Here is a 22562-nt window from a genome sequence, read left to right as displayed (position 1 = left end):
GCTCCTTCAATAATTGAAATTATTAAACAGCTTTGGGTGTCATGGGAGAATGTATTATTATTATATAGTGCATTAAATATAGCTGTTTTTACACAAAATAACGTTTGTTCTATTGTTCTTCTATATATTAATTTGAAAAAAATATTCCAATATATCCAAAATTTTTGCAATCCTGACAACAGCCTGGTCCCGTGAAAGTCGAACATGAGGGATTCCACTGTAGCCTATTAAGAAATTCGAAATGTGCAGAATTGACAGTTTGCCTTTAACAGAATAGAACTACTCTGGAATGTAACCTTTTTTGCTTTTGTCAGTTCCAGCTTCTCGTTTGTGTGGAAGAAGTAATCCTTGTCTGTCATCGTCTCACTTGTGCCCAGTTGACACCAATGATAAAGTTTTCACATTTCTCAGTCAATTTTTAAAAATTACAAAGACTAATTTTTCGAATTTGAAAAAAATATTCCTTCAGCAAATTTATAACTATCACAGTAGATGGAACGTTTTAATAATTTATCAAAAGGGCGGCAAACCGTCACATTACCAGTTTCTTAAAAATTCTGAACTGAACTTTAGCAGACGTCTTTCCTAGGCTAAGGCTATCCCAGTTCATGTTTCTGTGATTTTCTTGTTGATAACCTTTTCAATAGTAAATAGTTTATATTTAATTGAATACATTAAGCCAAATTATTACCATAGGTTACCGTACCTACATCCTTATGAATACCTAATATACCTACAGAAGATCAAAACGGTGACTTTTTGTTATTGGTTTGTAGGCTACAGTACTATTATTTCTTAAGCTTAATAGGCTAATTATTTCTCAATACTATCAATTTTACTGCATTACGGTACCGTTTTAATTTACACTGCTGGCAAAATTATGTTTTTATTGAAAACAAAACCTCATGACATCTAGCTTTAAAATTTGCTTTAGTAAAGCCTCAAATTTCAAACTTTCAATGATGTTCCTTTGTAAAAAGTTATCGATTTTTTCAAATCAAAATACTTTAATTTTATTTAAAATTCTTGAGTAACCACTTTTTATTTAACTTGTTTTGTGTTTTGTTAATATTATTCTTATAACAATGCCGGTAACCTAGTAAACGTCCCTTGGTAGACAATTATTATAAAATCGATTTTGTGTGTAGGATCCTTGCTAACTTCAGAGAAGACCAGATGTCTACACCGTGTCACATGCTGCACTAAGGTCAAGAAGTATGGCTCCTGATTTCAGGGAGAAATTAGTTTAGGGTAGGAAATTGGCATAATTTTGTAAAAATTTGGGAGAAGACAGTTTTGGGCTATGCCTGTTGTCTTCTCCCAATCATATTATATTTATAATTATGATCTGTAATGACAATGGAATAAATAATTTATTGGAGATTGTATCCGGTCAGAATATTAAGTTTAGTGTGGAATCAGTAATAATAGTAGTCCTACGGTAACTGTTGTTTGTCGCTTCTACAAACTTTTATAGAAAGAATTCTATCCGAATTGAAAATTGCCAAGTGAATTACCAGTTTACAGTATTTCGATGCTAGAGAGAGGTTCACGTTATAGGTAATGACAGGGTATTTTTTGATAAAAATTTATTTGATGTTCATTAATAAGCAAAAATGATTGGTAGAGTGTGAATATTTTTTCCATAAGTTCCAATGGAATTGTTTATTTTTGTTTGTGCTTATTGTGAACCAACCAATCAAATTTAAAGAAATTAATTTTTTTCTGTGTCTTTCACTGTCACTGATAGGTGGGAGTCCAGCCAAAGAAAAAAAGAAAAATAGGTATTTTTTGTTTTCTCTGACGGTACTGTTCAAGATTAATTTATTTTTATTCTCTCCTTAGTCATAACCACATAATTATCTGGATTGACTGTGTCATACCTGTGTCTGGATTGACTCTAATTTATATTAGAGATTGGCATTAAGTCATTTGTGAATGATATTTTAATAAAATATTGAATATTAAATTACTGACAAGCTAAAAGAACAAAGGTCCAAAAACTTTATCATAAACATAGAACCTCATGAAAATCTTTAAATCAAATAATCATATATATATATATATATATATATATATATATAGAGAGAGAGAGAGAGAGTCATAGTACCTGTCAATATAAAAATACTACTTTCCAAATTATTCAGCGAATGAGTTAGAAGTTAAGTGGAAAAAAGTTTTTGATGCTAAACTCTCACACATCTTTCTCTTTTACAACTTCGTGTGGAGTACTATAATGGAATAAAATTTAGATTATTACAACAAAATAACTCAACAGTTTCAGGCTGATAATCAATAAGTTAAGCCATTTCAAAATATGTCACTTTAAATGGATTTCGTTTTCAATATTTCTTATATGATCACGTAAATAATTGAAAAACTTTGGCTCTAAAAAACAAAGGATTTCTTAAAAACATGCTATACGTCATTGCCAACTACCGGTACTCTTCTAATCATGTATACATTATCAATCTCAAACATATAACAATTATAATATCAAGATATATATCTCGGGTCACTCCCGTGTTTCGGATGGACCCATTTTCTTTCAGTCCCGGCTGCCTAAAAAGCAGACGTTAGGTCATGTCAGAGGCCCTGAAATTGATCACTTGCGACCTGAAAACTCTGACACCAGACCTGAGCCAGCCACGTCACTCGATATTATTATTATCTCAAACATTTGTCGATTTAAAATGTAAAACGATAAGTACTTGAAAACATATTCATAACGCAATGGAAAACAGTTGAAATATTGGAAAAGTGTATTTTTTCACACCCTTCATACACCGTATTATGACTTTTTGTAGCATAATAATTAAAGGTGCTAAATGAGTTCTATAGGTGGATCCTCAGCAACTGATGATATAACCTCATTTGGAATTGACCAGAGCTCTCTAGCTGTGATTCATGTCAGAGTAAGAGTGTGCAGTAGTATGTTGTCATGGGAAATGCTAGAAGTGAGATTCTGGAAGTGGACTGTGGGGTCCAGCAAGGCTCAGTCCTTGGTCCAGTTTTATTCCCTTTATTTATAAACTTGCAGGTAACTTGTGCTCTGCAAGGGTCTAATTAATAATTTGACGAACTGAAATCTTAGGGAATTCAAAATAAGCTTACAACAATCTTCGGTAAATTAAGAATCCATATGCAAAGTTTCAAGTTAATCAGTCCAGTAGTTCAGACGTGATGATATGGCATTAGCACATTTCCTATCCCGTTCGTGTATAAGCCAGTTTTTCCTTATTATATTATAGATATAAATTACCATTTCTCAGGTAATTTCAATTTCCTTTGTAGATGATACTGTTTTTAAATGTGCAAAACCTGGATAAAATTATACGAGAAAATCTGATTAGAATGCTTCCCTGGCTAAATAGAAATTTTTGCCTGGCCCTCAACCTCTCCAAAACTAAATATATATTATTTACATTGTCTACTTCTTGGCAGCTCCATCATCCATTAAAATCCCATAGCATTTCTTGTAGTCAAATCAATTGTGATTGTGGTACTGTGGCACAAACTGATTCTATATTAGGTATTCAGGTCTGGTAGTAGACCAATCTCATTTCATTTGCGATGAAAAAATTGTGTCACTCAATTCATTTCGGCCTTTACTGTAATTTGTCTGCTCATTATTCTTCTATTTTTCCAGAAAAAATGGACTTGCAAGTAGAACATTTGTACTTGAGAACTGACGGATTGATAAGGGTAATGAACATCTTGGCTGGTTTGAACGACGAAAACGTTCATAGTTTTAAAAAATTGGAAAGTATAGTTTCTACTATAAAAGTGAGATTGGACCAGCTAGCATCAGTTATGGAAGCTAAAAAATCATCTATTAATGAAGCTGAGGTAAGATCTGTTACATAAGTCTACAAATCCACAATTTTTTATTTCTCACTCATAAGATCACATAAGACAAGATCAACAAGATCTCATATCATAAAACACAGACAAACGGTAGGGGGGTGACTTTCAAAGAGCTGAACAGATTTTCTTCCCCACCAAACGCAGGTGCGGCCAAATCGTCAATTCTTGTCGAATTAGAGACCGCAAAACATGACTGCCGCCGATTGAGAATCCCGCCAAGAGCTAGTTGCGTAGTGTTATCGGTTTTTGCATGCAAAAGTAATAGTTCAGCATAAATCTAACAAGTGATGCAAGTTTATGCAGGAAACATTATGAGTGATGATATTGAGTGTGAATGGTGTCAGAAGGAAGTCATTCTATTGTGGTCCTTGACAAATCGGTCTCACAGCTCTTATCCAACCAAACGGCTTCTTCAGCAAATCAAATGGGATGATTTCGAACACCATCCCTTACAAACCTGACTTGACTACTAGCAATTTATAATTTTTTCTCAAACTCAAGACATTACTTTGAGGGCAGAGCATACAAACTAATGAGGAGCTCCAAAGCAACGCCCTAACCCACTCTAACTCATCAGGCAGCAGCATTTTGTGTTTTGGTGGGATGGTCAACTGGAATGACAAATGCCTAAACCTTCACGGCTATCATGTTGAGAATAATCATAAGAGTAGGTAACTTTTAGTGAAAAAAAATCTTTTATATATGCATTCGTCTTTTATTTATTGCCAATCAGAGGTTGAAAAAAATGACTCGTATGTAAAGCCTTGACCGGTGCAAAACACGTGATATTGACAGGAGCAGGAACAATTTTAGACCGTGGTTATTTGGTTCGAATCGTCCCGCTCCCGTCGCCGTTACGTGTTTCGTAACAGGTTCGCACTTGGCTCTAAGCCATGATAAATCCAATAGAATCGTGTGAAGCTTATTACCAGTTCTATTCAGGTGTTGGGTTTCAATCGTTTATTCAATTTGTTCAGTAAATCAATCAACTAACCAATAACATCATTGGAAGTACCTATCTAAAATAATCTGTCTAATTATTTTTTCAGAATCTTTGTGAAAAACTTGACTACTATCAGCAGTATTTGGAACATCTTAAATCTTTTTCAGCAGACTTGCCTGATGTCCCTGTTGATCATTTCAATGAGGTAACATTATTATTTCAATCTATTTAACTCTATTGGTTATTTTTTGATAATGAAGCATTTTGAAAACTCCTCCCAATAGTTGACCGAGCGAAGTGAGGTCTAAGATTCAAGTCGACGGTTTTGTATTTCTCTTTATGTTTATATGTTTATATTAATGTTTTTAAGTTCCGCATTTAAGATGAAACGCAACAAAAGATTTTCATGAAATTTGACAGTTATGTTCCTTTTTGAATTTCGCGTATATAGGGTTATATCTATAGGGTTTATATCTCAAATTTTGTATTTTAAGGATTATACAAAAGGAAAAGGAGTTTTCTTACGCCAATATTACCGTAAAAATCAGACTATAGAATTATTCACCTTAAATCAGCTGTCGATTGGATTATTAATTGCATGCAATGACGCATGCAATATTAATATCTCAATATAACTTGGTAAAAAACCAGCTGTCGTGTGGACTATTATTTGCAAGCAATGAGGCATGCAATTGATAACTCGTAGTAGCATAGTTGTCTACAACAAATTATTAGCATTGTAATGCTGATAATTATTATTAATATTTATTATTATTGATGTTACAACAACCCAAAGAACCATTAGTTGTTTACACATCGATATCTGGCCGACATCTAAGGACAGGACATAATTCACTCTGATGGAAAGTATTAGAGGAGGCTGTGGTTTTTAACTGCGCGAGGTCTACTGCTCACAGAACTACTAGTATACCTATCATTTATCATTATTCCCTAACTTCACAATAGGTGAAGAAGCGTTAGTGGTAGGCATGGATTATAAAACAAATATAAATCTTTACAGCTTTGTAGAAAAAATAAAATTGATTCTGTTTTTCTTTTATTATTCAATGTTATTAGCACTTTGGTACTGTAATTATTTCATAGTTATATCGACAACATAGGTTATTGTCACATAACAACAATAACCTTTCGAATCAGATATTGCAATTTTTCTCACAATACAAATAGCCCAATTACCCAGACGTAGTTAGCCTGTATGATTTCTTCTGAGATTGATACATTCTATCATTTAGGTCATCACATCATCAAATGGGAAAGTCATTCTGTTCTATTCTATTCTGAAGTGTTTCATAACGCGTGCATTCAATTGCTAAAGGGCGTTTACATTAGTCAAGTTTTCTTGACGTTTGTGTAAAATGGATGTATTTGACAAAATTTAAGTCTAGTGTACAAACTGGAATCCACTATACCAATTTAGACAATCCTTCAAGTTTTGATTCAAGTAGATGTTGAACATACTTGACTTTTGGATTCAACTTGAATCTTTAATGTACAATCCAACCTACAAGAGGGAAAATGAGATAAAAACAGTTGGCAGTCAATGTGAAATGTATAAAACCAATTAAATAGAAAAGCATGATACAAGTACGAAAAGTAAGTAAACAACTTTAAAATTAATTGGCTAGATTTTTTTTAATAATAATATTATTTATTTATTATATATTTGCAGATTGAGAGTGAAAAAGTGTCAGCCGAAGTGTCGCCATGCCCGCAGTCATGGTCGCAAACCCTGGGGACCCCATTAGGTGCGCGCTCCAACCTGAAGAGCGTCCAGCATGAGGAACAACAAGAAGAAAATGACTGCTTCATTCCACATGTCTCTGTGCAAGAAGTCGACTCTCTTCACAAGTGAGACCACTTCTTTCACATCATTCCATCTATGTTATTTACTGAGGCCCATATGCACCATCTCAGTTTAAACGGACATAAATCAGCTGTTCGTTTAAACCTGGAATGTAACACATTATAATATATGAGACGATATCAAATAAAATCAAATCAAATTTTGTTGCCTTACAAAAAATATATTAAATATATTCAAGTAATCGTGGTTTAGCATGAAACGTTGATGGTGTATACGGCCATAAGGTGGGTTTTGGTTTGCGCGTAAACTGCCAACATCGACCACGACAGGGTCGTGCTTGATTTCAAGATTGCTAACGAATCGTGGTCAACAGTGGATGAAGCGTTTTCCTTTGCACGACTCGGTCGAAATGTCAAACGTCACACATTCAGACCAATGTTAATTTATCTGCCATTGTATTGATTATAGGCTATTTCAATCTTAGAAACAACACAAAATCATCAAAAATGCTTTAGTAGCTAATACGCTACAAACTTCTTCTTATATAGTTAGGTTTTATAGATTTTTCCATAATTTCAGATTTCTCAATACATTCCAGTAATCTTGACTATTTTGATTGTATAATAATATACTGGTCTCCTTGGTCTTCTTCAATGCTGCCTTCTGGATCTTCTACAAAATATTTTGGGTTAGAATTTCTTTGGGGATTGCCCAAAGACTGCTACTCGTAATCAAACGCGTAAAATGTTCCGCAGTGGAAATCTGCATAAACGAAAACGCTCCTATGATTCAACACAGAAGCAGTCGGCCATTTGTTTTGAGCACGACCGGGTCATGGTCGATGTCTCCAGTTTACGCAAAAACCAAAACCCACCTTCAGAGAACTAATTACCTTATGCACCATCTACGCTATGTTTAACGCTAAACCACGATTATTATTTCTCGTATTTCGAATGATGCTCACACAAGCGTTTTGTCTGTGCTTGGGTAATGAAAATTGCGTGGGTGACTTGATGAGATGACCAATCGTCCATGACATCGGCATGATTCGAACCCCAATGAATGTTCTACTTTCCGAACGGAAAGTTTTAAATTATTCAAATCTTATAAATCAATCAATCAACGATCATGACACATGTTGAGAGAATCACAAGAGTCTCTTTTGTAAACAAATTCACGTTTAAATTCATTGGCCAAGATGCAAAAAAGCATGTTATATTTTAATCGTGATTAAATTCCAGGAGAACTAATAAGATAAGGTTTCTTCAAGAAGTTAACTGACTTCAGTGCAACTGGGTGATTCTCTTTTTCTATTTTCTTTACTCTTTACAAAGATCTAAATAATGCTTAATTTTTTCAGGTATATGAGGGGTAGACTAACAGCTGATAGTATAAACAGCCTTGTCAATGTTATCAACTCTGCTTTGATGAAGAAATACACCATTTTGAAACAAAAGAAAAGTAGTTTGAAGAATAGTGAGAAAGACATGCATTTGGATTGGAAGACCTTGGAAAGAAATGCGAACATTGGTGCAGGTACAATACTTATATTATCATGCTTTATACCTGTAAATTTCTTATGATATTTCAATATCCATTGAATATATAATTTTGAGACCGGTAATAATATAATTTACTTTTACTGGGACCGGTTGCATTGGGCTTAAGCTGCGTTTACACCAAAGTTATTAACAAGATGTTAATAACTTAATTCTATAGATTCTATTAGATTGAACGGAACTTGACAAACACATATGTTCATCATGTGTATGGTAAGTTATGTCATAGAGAAACAATAGCGTAAGTAGATATCCCATGGTATAGGGTGTTTATGTCGCAACTTTTACTGTTATCTCAAGTCGATTACTATCGATTATTGTAGATTTTTACTGTTTTGGCCGGGTGAGAGTGTATGAACGGCACAATATGAGAGACTACCAGCGTCACACAGCTTTTTGGGAAAGAAATACGTGGACTATCGGCTTGAGATAACAGTAAAAGTTGCGACATGAACGCCCTATACCATGGGATATCTACTTAATCTATTGTTTCTCTATGGTTATGTTCAATCTAATAGAATCTATATATAAGAATTAAGTTATTAAAATTTTGTCAATAACTTTGGTGTAAACGCAGCTTAACTCCATCGTTTATGCCTTTGAAAACAAAACTTCAAACAGTAGTTTAAAGACAGTATTAAATTAAAGAAATGGTTTTTCACATTATCTGAATTCTCTTTGAATAATCCCTGCAAAGACTATTTCCACAAGTATTTTATAATAATGAGCATGTCATATATTATAGTATGGAAGATGTGGAATAGCTGTTACATACTCATTTTTGAACTTAACTAAAAAAATTTTCTCTAGTATGTAAATATACCTTGTATGTTGCCATATTCATAATTAGGTAGGGGGAAAAATTAAAACATTTATTTTTAAAATGGCGTCCGTTTTTGACCAAACGCTCCTATAGAAGTTGATGACAGAGTACTATGCAAGTGATAACTTATCTGCGTGAAGGAAACGTTGGTTGATAAAAATTGGGGTTTCCTGTCTGTAGGCCTAATTGCTGGTTTTTATGAATGGCGAATAATTGACTGCCTGTTATGGCATTAGTCGAAGCTTCATTATTGGCCCTTACTTTATGAGAAAGCGTCTCTGTCAATTCAGATCGTTATCTAACAATGCTGCGCCGTTTTTTGCCACAATTGAGAAGATGACATATCAACTTCAATACTGTATTATTTGAACATTGAGAGAAAATATGACATTTTTAAGGGAGAACTTCCCTGGACGCCTCATTTCGTTGCGTGGAGATATGGAGTAGTCCTCCTCGCTCACCGGACCTGTTCACATTGTCACTATTATTAATGGGGCTACCTTAAAGCTCGTGTATACATGAACAAACTAAGTACACTTATGACTCAGTCGAATTTTTACACTTGAAGCCTTAAGTGGGACAAGAACACAATAAATTCGAGCAATAACACGTACAACGTTTCAGAGGAGTATGGATAAATTCTACTATTGTAGTATTTTATTTGTGTTAGACACATATTCTATTCTATTCCTCTTAAAACGTCTACATAAGTGTATAGTCAAAAGCGGACGACATCCAACATTGTTATTTTCTGTACTTGATAAATATTTTAATTTTTGCAACTCTTAATATTATCAAAATGGTATCTTCCAAGATACATACTGGATTTTTTACAGTTTCGTTCAAAAATGAGTATGTAACAGCAGCTATTCCATACTTTATTGCCTAACCCTGTATTTATCATAACGTAATTGGAGCACCGATTCCAAATTCAATCTACTTTCAAATCGCATAGCTCATCAAATTTATCTCTTTTCTGTATAGAGCTACTTGTAATAAAAATATAAAGAAAAAGAAAAATCTCAGTACACTTTTTGAATTATTTAATCACTTGAAAATGGCATCAATTTCCGAAACATGTTGTGATTAAATAATTCAAAAAGGGTACTGAGATTTTTATTTTTCTTTCTATTCTCATCAAATTTATTTATTTATGAATAAATGGAAACAAACAGGATGTCTCCCAAAAAACCTGGTAATCCATATTATTTATGAGAATGTTCAAATCAAATTGATCTCAATTAATTCAACTGAATCACCTTTCTCAAATCAGATACTTACAAACTTTATTATTATGGTGTGGTCCAAGTTATAATGGCAGTGAAGGAAGATAGGAGAACAGTGTTGCAGATTATCTGCCTTGACACTGCATTCTTTAGAGAATAACTGACAATATCTGATGTAATATTATCTGTTCATTCTTGTTTAAGATAGTTAATTATATTCTATCCTTCAAGTAAATATATTTTTCAATGATGAAATAATAAATTTTCAAAATTGAGATAAAATATTTTGTTAACTATATTTCTTACTTACTTACTCCTCGGCTCTACAACCCATTGAGGGTCTTGGCCTCCCGCAATATGCCTCTCCATTCGTCCCGATTTTGAGCTTTCCTTCTCCATCCTCTGATACCCATCTGCCTCAAGTCATTCTCCACGTCGTCAATCCAACGCATTCTTGGTCTTCCCCTCAGTCTTCTTCCTCCAGGATTCATTCTGTGGACTTTCTTTGCGCTCCTTGAGTCATCCATGCGCTCCACATGTCCTAACCAACCTAGACGTCTCATTTTTATTTCAACTACAATGTCTGGGTTGTTGTAGAGCTCTCGCAACTCTTGGTTAGTGCGGATCCTCCACTCTCCATCACTATAGGTGGGCCCGTAGATTTTTCGGAGGATCTTTCTTTCCCAGACATTGAGTATGGTCTCGTCCCTCTGAGTAAGTACCCAGGTTTCTGCACCATATAGTACGGCTGGTCTTATGACAGTGTTGTAAACTTGCACTTTTAGCCTTCTTGAGATAAGTCGGGAATTGATAAAAGTTTTTAAAGCATAATAACATCTATTCCCAGCTGATACTTAAGCTTTGATATCTATTGGGACTTTGTTTTTTTGTGTTATTACAGCTCCCAGATATTTGAATTCCTCAACCTTCTCAAAACTACTGTCTCCAAACACAAAACATCTTTCATTCCCTTGGGGGGTTTTAACTATATTTCTACATGTTGAAAAACGATCTGGCAACATTGCGGAGCTAGAAAAGGATAGCGCTCTCTGCTTTGTTGAATGATAGACGATGATGGCAACACCAATGTTGATCTTCTTCTTCTTCGCCCATTGTGCCGTTTCCACGGCGTTGGGATGTTGCCTCGGACCCACCTCCTCCATTGGTCCCTATCCAAAGCCATTCTCTTGATTTGATTCATGGTCTTGCCTCTAGCTGCTGCAATCCGTGAAACGTTTTCCTCCCAACGTAATCGCGGTCTTCCTATCGGTCTTTTACCTTGCGCCCTGGCCTCCATATATTGACGAGGCTTTCTTTCTTGAGGCATTCTCACAAGATGACCATACCAGGAGAGCGTTCTCTCTTCTATAGTTGTCTCTATAGATTTAACTTTCAGCTCCTCCCTAATACAGTCACTCTATCCCTTCTAGTTTTGCCTACTATTCTTCTCAGACATTTCATCTGCACTGCATTTATCTGACTTTTTTCGTTTTTATTTAAGGTCCAGCTTTCGCTTCCATAGAGAAGGATGGGCTCTATGATTGAGACATAGACTCTAGCTTTATCTTCTCTACTCACTTCGGCCTTCCCAAAAATACCTCTGCTGAGTGAGTTGTATGCCTGTATAGCCTTCCCAGTCCTATGCCGTACTTCTTCCCTCAGCTTGCCAGTGCAATTAATATTTGTACCTAGATACTGGAAGTTGTTGGTCTGCTTCAATGGTTGGCCCTCGCATTCAACATGTATTGCCTCTAACTCCTGTTCTGTCCTCCCCACCACCATTACCTGACTTTTCAATTGGTTCACTCTCATACCTCTTTCCTTAAGGGTCTCACTCCATTCTCTGCTGATCTACTACTGATCTCCCTGTTCGTTGATCAAATACTTCAATTATTACGTGGACCTCACAATATACTACATACTAGTCTGTGTTTGACCACTTTTGTAAACTGAGCATTACAGTAGGACATTTTTTGGAGAATCAAACCCAGGTAGACCGTTTATCACAATATTATATTAACCATTATAATAATATATTATTGAACCATTCCAGGTCAGTTTTACTTCACCGCTGAGGATATAATGGCCTTGGAAGGATACAAACTCGACAAGAACGCTTACAATATCATTGTGATTCTCAGACACACGAAGAGACTGAAAGAAATGCGATTTCAATCAAAACTCCTGTATATTCTAACCTAGGATAGATTTTTGTGAGTAGATACATTCATCATTCATTCCAACACTGATAAGTTAAGCTTGAATTGTTATGTATGTATTCCATAATTTTTATATGTGCTAACCTGTTGAATAGTCTAATATTGTACCAGTTTCATTGAGTTTTATAATAACTTATATTATGTATTCTTTTTATTAAAAAAGTGCTTATGATAAGGGAACTGATTTTAATCATAATTTATGAACCACTTCTATAGAATTACTCTGTTGCATATCCATACTTTTTCACTGTTAAAATTAAACTTGAATTTTAAAAAACACCTTTGAAGTGAAAATGCACCTACTTTGGTAGTGACGATCGTTTCGACCTGTTGTTGGTCATCATCAAACTGTGGGAATTTACTCAGATGACAAGGCTATGTGTGGTAAGGGATGAAGGTGGAGGAATAGGTTGTGGTGGGGGTTGGAATTATACCACTTCTATAGAATTATTTATGTTATTGCATATCTATTTTACGCAGGCCTTTATAATCTTAAGGCTTTTCGGTAGGCCTACACTTTTTTCTATTTAAATTGGATAATCTTTTTTAATATAACTGTTAAGATCATTATAAGAGTGAGAAAAAGCGGCAACTGAAATTTTTAAGTGGTCTAATAAGCGAGTTATGGGTCGTTAAAGTGCTAACTTCGTTTTTCTCCAGATCATAAACGGTTTCGACTATATTAACAGAACTTCTCTTAAAAATAAAAAAAATTATCATTCCAAACTGAAACATTTTATTCCCCATATCGTTCATAAATAACAAAGTAACATTTTTTGTAAATTCGATAACTTGTTTATTTTGGCAAAAATCGCGAAAAAACGCATATTAGAACAAAGCCAATGATATACTGAATGTATAAAAAAATCTCCAATGGAAAATTCGAAACCGTTCTGGAAAGAAAACGGAGTTAGCACTTTCAACAACCTATAACTCGCTTATTAGACCACTTGAAAATTTCAGTTGCCACTTTTTCTCACTCTTATAATGATCTTTACAATTATATTGAAAAAGATTATCCAATTAAAAAAAAAAGTGTACTAAACAGCCTTAAGGTGCCATTCCTTAGCGACGACTCGAGCCGCGTACTTAGAGCACATAACCTATAAATTAATTAGATTCGATGATTCATTAGATATGAATCGTAAAAGCAACGTAGTAGCCAATACTTTCTACCGTTAGCCAACACCGCTATAACGTTCAGAGAATATAAAAACCCAATAAATCATCGAATCTAATGAATATATAGGTTATGTGCTCCCAGCTCCAGCCACACGGCTCGAATCGAATTGCACCTTTAGGGTGGTCACCAACAACAGAACAAGTGTGTCGAACATGTGTGACCGGACATGTCTTTAAACGAAAAATACATTGAAGCAAAAGGCTTTGAACGAACCTTCCACGATTGTAACCCTTTTCACTCTCTAATCTCTGTCAACCTTTCTGATGAGATCTCATAAAAAATATCCCTCATTTAATTAGATGATCTGAATATGGATCAGATAGATAGATATATGTATTTTATTTTCACTTTATAACATTACAAAAAGTGATGTGGGCGAAGTTGAGGCAATAAGAGCCCCCTCTTCCACTTAACTCAAACCCACAAAGGATCTGGTGACCCTTGAAAATTAGAGCCTTAGTCCATCCTTATTCTCAAATTTATTAAATTGAAATTTTTCATTGTCACTGATTTTTTCAATTTATTTACTTGAGAAACTTAAATTGAAATTTTTCATTGTCACTGATTTTCTTTCAATTGATTTACTTGAGAAACTTATAGATAAATTTTCATCTTCTAAATGAGCAATTACGGTTTCGCTGGAATATGTTTCTTTGAAATGAAAATTACTTTTCTTAACTACCAGATACTTTTTAATAACATAATACAGTAATGAAAGCTTACAAATATCGAATAAAACAAATCAATAACAACTGATATCAAGAAACTCTTTTACTATCCAACAAATTTCATATACCTTTAAACAAATGAACATTTTCTTATTATTTAAAACATTTATTCGAAAGCTTTATGGAGAACTTCACAACCAAATTCGTTAAAATTACTCGAGGTAACATCAACTTCATAGGCTAGTTATTGGTTTTATCCGTTACAACCATAATGTATTCACATCGAAAAATGAAATTAAACTCCTACAAAGAGGGCTACTAGAAAAGAAGGAATTGAGGAAAGCATTGAATTATATAAAATATTGAATATAATTGTCTATTTAAGCCCTCGCTGAATAACTAGAGATCTTTTTCAGTTACAAGGTTTAGGGCATTATATTATAATGTACATCACCATCATTCTTTACGCACCACTCATCATTTGCTTTAAAAATGGAAGACTTGAAATGCTTGCATCAACAGTGCAAACATTATATATTTTATACGATAATTATTAATATTAATGTTATAGTACTTTGATGACAATGGGTACAATAATAAACATTATTTACAAACAGGTTCGCATGGTACCAACATACAAACAGTTTTATCTACTTATTGAAGGCATCAAAATAATTATTGAACCAACACTGAAATGCGTCACACAGTGAACAATTAGACAACTTTTTCAAAGTTCAACGCAGTTCTTCAGAAACACTTGTAGAATAGTTTGCGACTGATAATGATTTCTGTACTAACCTACTATTAAAATGTTGAGAGCGAGGAGGTAAAAATCTTGTCTATAATATGTTTGGAAACGTGATTTTAAATTAACAGGTGCACTCATCCCTTTTCCACTACAATATTTCAAGAATTTCTATTTACAACACTTTACACAAAATATTGTTATATTCATAATGTATACCTACTCAATTCTAATTCAATTAGAATAGTCAACATTTCTTTGATAAATTGTCATCATTTATAGATTTCAAGTGATATTCTTACTTCAAGTGAAAGAAAAAACTTATTCGTTTTGAAATTCATAGATTTGATCAATCAGTACAATCATGTCATTGCAAACGCCTGAAGTTATAAAAAAATCCAGACAGATTATAAAATAAATTTGAAAGATGATATTTTAGTCAACTTTACTGATCAATTGAAACTGTTGGAGTTTCTTTCTAATTTTGGCAACAGATATGTGAAAAGTTGATTTTACAGTTCTCAATATTGTGGTACTAAACCGAATTTATGATTATGTTTAATAATAATAATTTTTGTTTCTTTTAAATCGTTTGAAATAACTGAAACACTCTTGAGTCATTTGCTCAAGCTCATACAGAATACGTGTTTCTAACTCTCACTCTTGAATTTGTAACCTTGGAACTTTTTATAAAATATGTATGCATATAGTATACTGAACAGAGTATCTGGAAATGTTTTTAAAACAAAAAAATCCGCTTTCCATTTGGATTGGATACATGATAAGAACTAACTATTGACGGACCTATTTTTGATCTCTTATGTTTTGATTCCTTATGTGTAGTTTTCTAAATAAATTACTGTCTAAAGTATTTTCATTGAGTTAAATGTCCATCTACACTCCAATCATGAAAATTTCATATTTTTCTTGATTTAAAAGTAGGTTTCATGATTACTAGGAAGGTGAATAGAAAGTGATTTACATAGATCTTCGTAAGTACAGTAAAATTTTCACAAAGTGGGTTTTCCAATGTTAATGAATTTCAAGTATTAGCTCTAGCACCACCTTATAAAAAACTGGAAATCTGTAGAATCTGATATTCAGCGAACTTTCACAATGTTTCAATTGACATTGATAAATAATAATGAATTATACTTTCTACTCAAGTTCATTTTCATCCATTAATTGTTGAGTAACCAATAAATTTTCATTGAATTGTACTTGATGATGGTTCATAAACTGAATAAAATTATAACACTCTGGAAACCGTTCTTTTTATAGATATTCCATTATGAATATTTTCAACCTCACACTTGATTATGCTTAGAACTCGAACAATCACATCTCTTACCTTTAATAGAAACTCTAAAAATAATATAACTGTTGAAAAATTATTGTCATGGTTAACAATTATTCAGTGATTCCTTATTATTTGTCTAATATTATCTTAATAACATCGATATAAAATTAGCTCAGAACAATATCGTGATCAATCTAAATTATGAAAATGCATACTTATATTTTATGAGGCGAATGAATCAATTATAATGTGGAATGAGAATCATCAAGTCCCATATAGTAAATTTTAGAGACTGAACTTATAATTAACAATGTTTTAGATAAGTAGTATTCCATAGCTTCCATACAATACTGAATCGTTTTATCAAACTGTACACTCTTGCATACAGTAATATCATTTAAAGATCTTTAAATTACTGAAAATGTTATATACAATCAAATTCATGTCACCTATTCGTGTACATATTCACTCATCAATCAAGAAATTTCGTTCTCATAATCTCTCTCAAGTTGGTAGTCATTGCAACTAATAAAAAACACACATTTGTTCTTTGCAGTGGCATTCCACTTAAATACATAATTCAAGGGACCAAACTTGGTAGTGAGTTTGAAATCTGTTAATATAAATCATTTGTTGGGTTGGATGGGATTGGGTTAATGGAATATTATATTACTACTAGACAAAGTCTATAATCGCCATTAACTGTGAGTTTAGAGCTGTGAGTATTTGTAACCTTTTTAACAGAAATTGTTTCATACTGTAATTAAGGCACTTCCCAACAGAAACAAAAATATTTGGCCCAAGCAAATAATGTTCGTCTATTAATTGATTGTATATCATTATTATTTGTTATCATCACACTCAATGACTGCTTAAAAATTTGATGTTACAATATTTAATCAAAAATTGGTTAAGCAAAACATCAAGAAGGAAATTATGTACTATCCTTGAATGTTATGGGATGCTGGATTTATGCTTGGATTGAAGAGTATTCAGTGACTTCCATTTCAGAAGTCTAATTCATTTTAACCAGTGTCACTATTTTTATTTTATTCTTCAACAATCTCTCTTGTCTTCCTTATTTATCTGACACTTGCCACATCTGCCTGTATTAATCTGAAAATTTATGTTTTCAACTACCAATGTTTTCAAACTTACTGCTAGTCACTCCAACGAGAGCTTTCTGTGAAGTAACATGAAATTTCTGAAGAGAAATCTACTGAAGGAACTGGCTATAACTTGAATTTTTGTGTAACTCAGTACGAGAGAGGTGATTCTCATGAATATAACATTTTCTGTAATCCAGAAATAACTTATTCAAATTCCTCTTGACTAAATTTAATCTAATTTTTCCCAATCAATTTCTGAAAGAATTATCAAATTATTCAAATATTGGATGGAATTTCATACTTCTTGAGTATAAAACGGACTCTTCATCAGTGTACCTTTATCTTTGGAAATTCTAGTGTTGCTTCTTGAAGAACTAGACAAATAATTTTCACAGTTTATGTTCAATATTAATTATTTTAAAAAATAGGTTTACAAATCTTTAGCCCATTGATCATTCAAAATTAAATTATAACATTTAATAGCCATATATTATCCAACAATAACTGCTGAGAGGATACTAGAGCTCATAATTGAAATTACAAGCTCACCTAGTTATCCTCATAATATTATAACATGAACATAATTACGTTAGGTTTGTATTGTCATCTTTTAAGTGCTGTATTTCAAATAATTAATGTCTAGAATGTCTTTATCAGTTATGAATGGTCTCAGGAACATAGAATGTTGATATTATATTGTTGATAGATTGCTTATAAGTCTTTTTATTTGTCTTTCGATTTTTGTTCAAATTTATTCACTTGTCATTGAAGAAAGGTTAATTTAAATAAAATAATAATTATTTTCAATTATTGAATCTTTCAACTTCAAATTGGTTTCTAAAATCGTGATTTGACTATTTCAGCTAATATTGCCTCCACATTTATTATTCTTCTATTTGATAAACAGATCGAAAGTAAAATATGCTATTGAAGATAGATAAACATTTACATTTCATTATATAATGAACTGAATTTTAATGTTTGAATCTATGCTAACAAGGAACTGTGCCAACTATTCAAAATGTTCATACCCACTCAAAACAAACTGACATTAAAGGCTCATTTAGCCTAGTTTGTTGTGTTGTTTCAGCTCAGATTTGAAGAGAAAAGTTATATTTTATTGATTATTGGTATGAGAAGATCTGGATATGTCAGACATTCATTAATTTGATAGATTGAAACTTTGGTGTATTTTTGATACGATTAATATCACTCGATAAATTATTATGTAAAATTGGCCAGTGTTTTAACTTTCCTTGCCCTATCACCATAGGTAAGGAAAGCATTTTTTTCAAATTGCTCTCTCAAATTCAACATGGTGATTATCAAAAATTGTTTCGCATGATGAAGTAGAAATGAATACTCACTCATTTTAGTACTTGCTTTTCTGATATGTGAAGATATGAAAAGGGATTAAAACTCTTGATATGAGTAACATCGAGAATAACATTCAAGATTTAAAGTTTTGATACCGATGTATATTGAATATTTAAATTGAACTGATATGTTGAGAAGAATATTTTTATAATTTGAACATTTTTAAAATATATTTGAAATTTGTTATTTTTCCAGCATACTTGTTTCTTAACTAGGCATACATCAATGTATTCAAATATTGAATTTCAAAGACATGATAGTTTTCAAATAGTAACAAATAACATTATTCGCTGTATTTTATTGCATTAATAAATAATTTCATGCACTTTTCAAGGGCCATAAAAACCTTTCTTTTTTCAGTTTAAGAAAATCAGAGTTTAATTTTGTTTACCGTTGCATAGTATTAATTACATATCTGAATCACCACTGATGTGAGATAAGCTCATGTGACAGTTGTTATCAATCAATGCGTAACTTCTATGATAAATTACAAAAAATTCTATCCACTCACTTGTGTAGTAGTAAAATTTATTTGAAGTTGTCATTAATTAGGGTTGTATTTTTTTTTACTTTTTCTCTTTTATTGTTCAAATTTACAAGTTTTTCATGGCACACCAGCTTTAGTCAATATAGAACCATGAAATCCAATATTGAAAATTACTGTTCGTAATTTTCTCAACTCAATCAAATAATCGTATGTTAGTAGTGTTTTATGACGTATTATAAAAGCAAATACACTACGTACAAATCTTGATTATATCAAATGTTGTGCTCTAACAATATCACTGGACCTTCCATTGTAAAATTACTCTCTTATATAAAATATTATTTACACTTGGGGAAATTGAAATCAATTCTTATTTTATGGTGTGAATCACTATTTACAATGATATATTAGGCTTGTAAGTTTCTGGTTCCTCTCTAATTGCACATTCTGCGTTGGAGTTTACAAATGCCTCTGTCCCGTATTCAATGCTGGATGATATGACTAAAGAAAAAGAAAGATTTCTACAGCCACTTCCATAGATTAATATCTTACAGCCAATGTTTCATTAACTATCAAATTTATAGATTTTTCCATTCATGTGTTTTCTCTGAAAAATCTACCTTAACTCTAAATATATAATATATATAGTTTTTTCAATATAAATTCTCAAACATAAAATTAATATTTAAAAATTGCTATTAATTGTATATGTACGTATGAAACTTATATCACTGTATAGTATAATTTATTTAATTATGGTAATATTTACTTTGCTTAAACAGTATAGTACTCGTGTATGGAATAGTTCTATGCATTGGAATGCGCACGTCATGAAATATAATGGGTGGTAAACCTCCCATTCTTAGTATCGACATTAAAAAGTTTTGTGCAATCATTTGCTCTGCTTGAAATAGTTGGAATCAACTCGTTTTATATGTGGTGTTCATTTACTGTCCCACAAATTTGTATATGTAAACAATTCCTATTATTATCTTTTCCCCCGTATTTATGAAAGTGCATTACATACATTACACACATTGCACATGTGTATGGAGTTGAATTGATGATTTTTTTCTCAGGACGTTGTAGCTGCTTTTATTCTAATAATCCAGTCAATAATATCCAACTATTCAATATAATCAATAGTGTTATTTCAATGTGGAATGGATATTCATATCATCAGCAGCTTCAGTCAGTAATCAAAGTGATTGTAATATTACTCACTCATTTTTTTCATTAACAACATTGCCAAAACAAAGTCAGTCATTCAGCATATTTATGTCATGAAAACGAATGTTTCCGTCTCACAAACAATTTTATACTATGCCTTTCTGTTTTTCATTCAGTTTAGTGTGTGAACAAAATATAGAAAACTGGAATAGAGCTCATACATTTGTTCAGATACAAACTATTTTGTTCAGTTGATCGAATATAAGTAGCAACTTTGAATCACAATTCAATAGTAGATTTTTAATCAATACCGTATAGTAAATAACATTCCAATTATTTCAAGCACTTCCCAGCTACGAATGTCCATGAAAACAACCACACCGTCATTGTAAACTGTAGTCCGTTAGAAACTAAGTAGAACCCCGAACTAAATATTAGATTAGAACTAGAGTAAAATCGAAGCCACCATAAATTTAAAAATTCCACTTTCCTAAACTGAATAGGCTCTTTCTTCATTTGTTAAGAGAATTTCTATGATTAGATGTGTTGTTGTGATCATGAAGCTGCCAGTAGAAGAGCGACTAGGAGCGACAGAGATGCTGATAGAGAGCAAGCTGAACTGCACTTCTTAATCGCCACCTCCTGCCAAACAAATAAAATATGTAAATAAAGCCTTCATTCGGTCTTCAGAATTACATAAGTAAATAATAAGAAATGAACAATTTTAAAAGAATCTCTCTTCAAAGTTCATATACAGTACTACAGTGCTGAAGTTAATCTTCTTGTTATATTCACATAAATCACTCCAATCCTTGTCAGGAAACTAGGCCCACTAGCGTGCATAGGCCTCCCTGTTCAAACAGCCAGCAAATTAACAATCAACAATTGAGTTACTTCTAATCCTAAATCTTCTAAATCCTAATATAATTTCAACTCTAATTAGAGTTCTATGCCACGCGATTTAAATCAGTTTTCTTTTAATATTAATACTAAACCTACACATATCCTTTTAATTGACTCTCCAGTATTAACAGAAATTTATTTATTTATTTAATCATTCGGAGTTACACAACTTACAGAAAAGTACCACAGGCTTATAAGCCCAAAACAGTTCCAATTCTAATTTATACAACAGTCCAAATGTAGCTACGGTACGTTATGTGTCACTTAATATTCTACAATTATTACACATTAAATTTACAATTCAAAACACACAAAAATCATTTTTAAATTAAAAAAATACTTCTAAATTAAATTAAATCAATCACAATTAGTTAAAAAATTCCAAACTTTGAAAAAAATAAAAAATTTTGAGAACGAAAAGACAAACACACTTCTTATTAGTTATCAGATATCAGTTAGAAAGTTATTTGTAGAGAATATAATACTATACATCAAGAAATAAAAAATGCAAGTACCTTTTTTAATGTTACTCACAACTTGTTTTAACATTGATGTTATTTTCAAGTGAGTCTTTATTTTAAAAAAAGGTAGGTACTTGCATTTTTTATTTTTATTTCTTGATAATTGAATCTACGTCAGATCATACGGTTTCCGTATGCTATGCAGGATAATTTCCAAATCAATAGATACATGAGACTACTAGAAGTGAAGGGGCGCAAGTGAAAAAATGCTAGTTACGAGTCAACTTCACTCAAAGTTGATCCTCAACTGTAATAATTACAATTATTGCAATGATTGTTTTAGACTGGTTCTTTTTATTTAGCTGAAAGTTAGGGTAATTTTCAAATCAATAGTTATAATAATAAAGCTAGTTTATATTTATAAATCTAGTTGATATTACAGTCCGGGTACAAGACCCGGTGGCTTTGCCTATCGCCACTAGACTACAATTAATACTACTGTTCAAAAACATAAAACATTTTTGAAAATGTATCTTTCCCTAAGCAACAGATGCTCTTCTCGAAAGCAACGAGTTGCATCCGAAAAGGTACACAAGGAGCTTTTTAGAGCACAATTATGGCCATCGCACAACACAGCTGACGACATTCTTTCAACATGGTCTTTTCATTGTTGGTGATACCAGAGAAAACTCCTATA

General features: G+C 32.5%; 2 protein-coding genes across 8 annotated transcripts in view; one reads left to right on the top strand and one right to left on the bottom strand.

Annotated features, from left to right (window-relative positions):
- The first annotated feature begins 543 nt into the window (after positions 1 to 543).
- LOC111052087 (spindle and kinetochore-associated protein 1 homolog) lies at positions 544 to 16429 on the top strand. Of its 6 annotated transcripts, none has more exons than XM_039420699.1 (7): positions 597 to 751; positions 3650 to 3849; positions 4917 to 5015; positions 6501 to 6679; positions 7996 to 8171; positions 12297 to 12456; positions 14931 to 16429. In XM_039420699.1, exons 2-6 carry the CDS (start codon positions 3655 to 3657, stop codon positions 12443 to 12445), a joined length of 798 nt encoding a protein of 265 aa, XP_039276633.1. In that variant the 5' UTR covers positions 597 to 751; positions 3650 to 3654; the 3' UTR covers positions 12446 to 12456; positions 14931 to 16429. The 6 variants fall into 6 exon arrangements, with proteins under 6 accessions (XP_022194579.2, XP_039276633.1, XP_039276631.1 ...); XM_039420697.1 differs by having other exon boundaries at positions 597 to 768; positions 14931 to 15347; XM_022338887.2 differs by lacking the exon at positions 14931 to 16429 and having other exon boundaries at positions 544 to 751; positions 12297 to 12642.
- Positions 15801 to 22562, bottom strand: part of LOC111052093 (voltage-dependent calcium channel subunit alpha-2/delta-3) — a 114037-nt gene continuing 107275 nt past the window's right edge. Inside the window, exon 29 of one of the 2 annotated variants that reach the window (XM_022338717.2) lies at positions 15801 to 21143. In XM_022338717.2, coding sequence (XP_022194409.2) covers positions 21057 to 21143 — 87 coding nt within the window. In that variant the 3' untranslated portion in view covers positions 15801 to 21056. The remainder of the gene's footprint in view (positions 21144 to 22562) is intronic. The other variant, XM_039420694.1, reaches the window with a different exon arrangement.

This window comes from Nilaparvata lugens, chromosome 2, assembly GCF_014356525.2.
Source record: "Nilaparvata lugens isolate BPH chromosome 2, ASM1435652v1, whole genome shotgun sequence".
Classification (NCBI taxonomy): domain Eukaryota; kingdom Metazoa; phylum Arthropoda; class Insecta; order Hemiptera; family Delphacidae; genus Nilaparvata; species Nilaparvata lugens.
The sequence above is the reverse complement of the archived record's forward strand: the minus strand, read 5'-3'. Positions and strand labels throughout refer to the sequence as shown.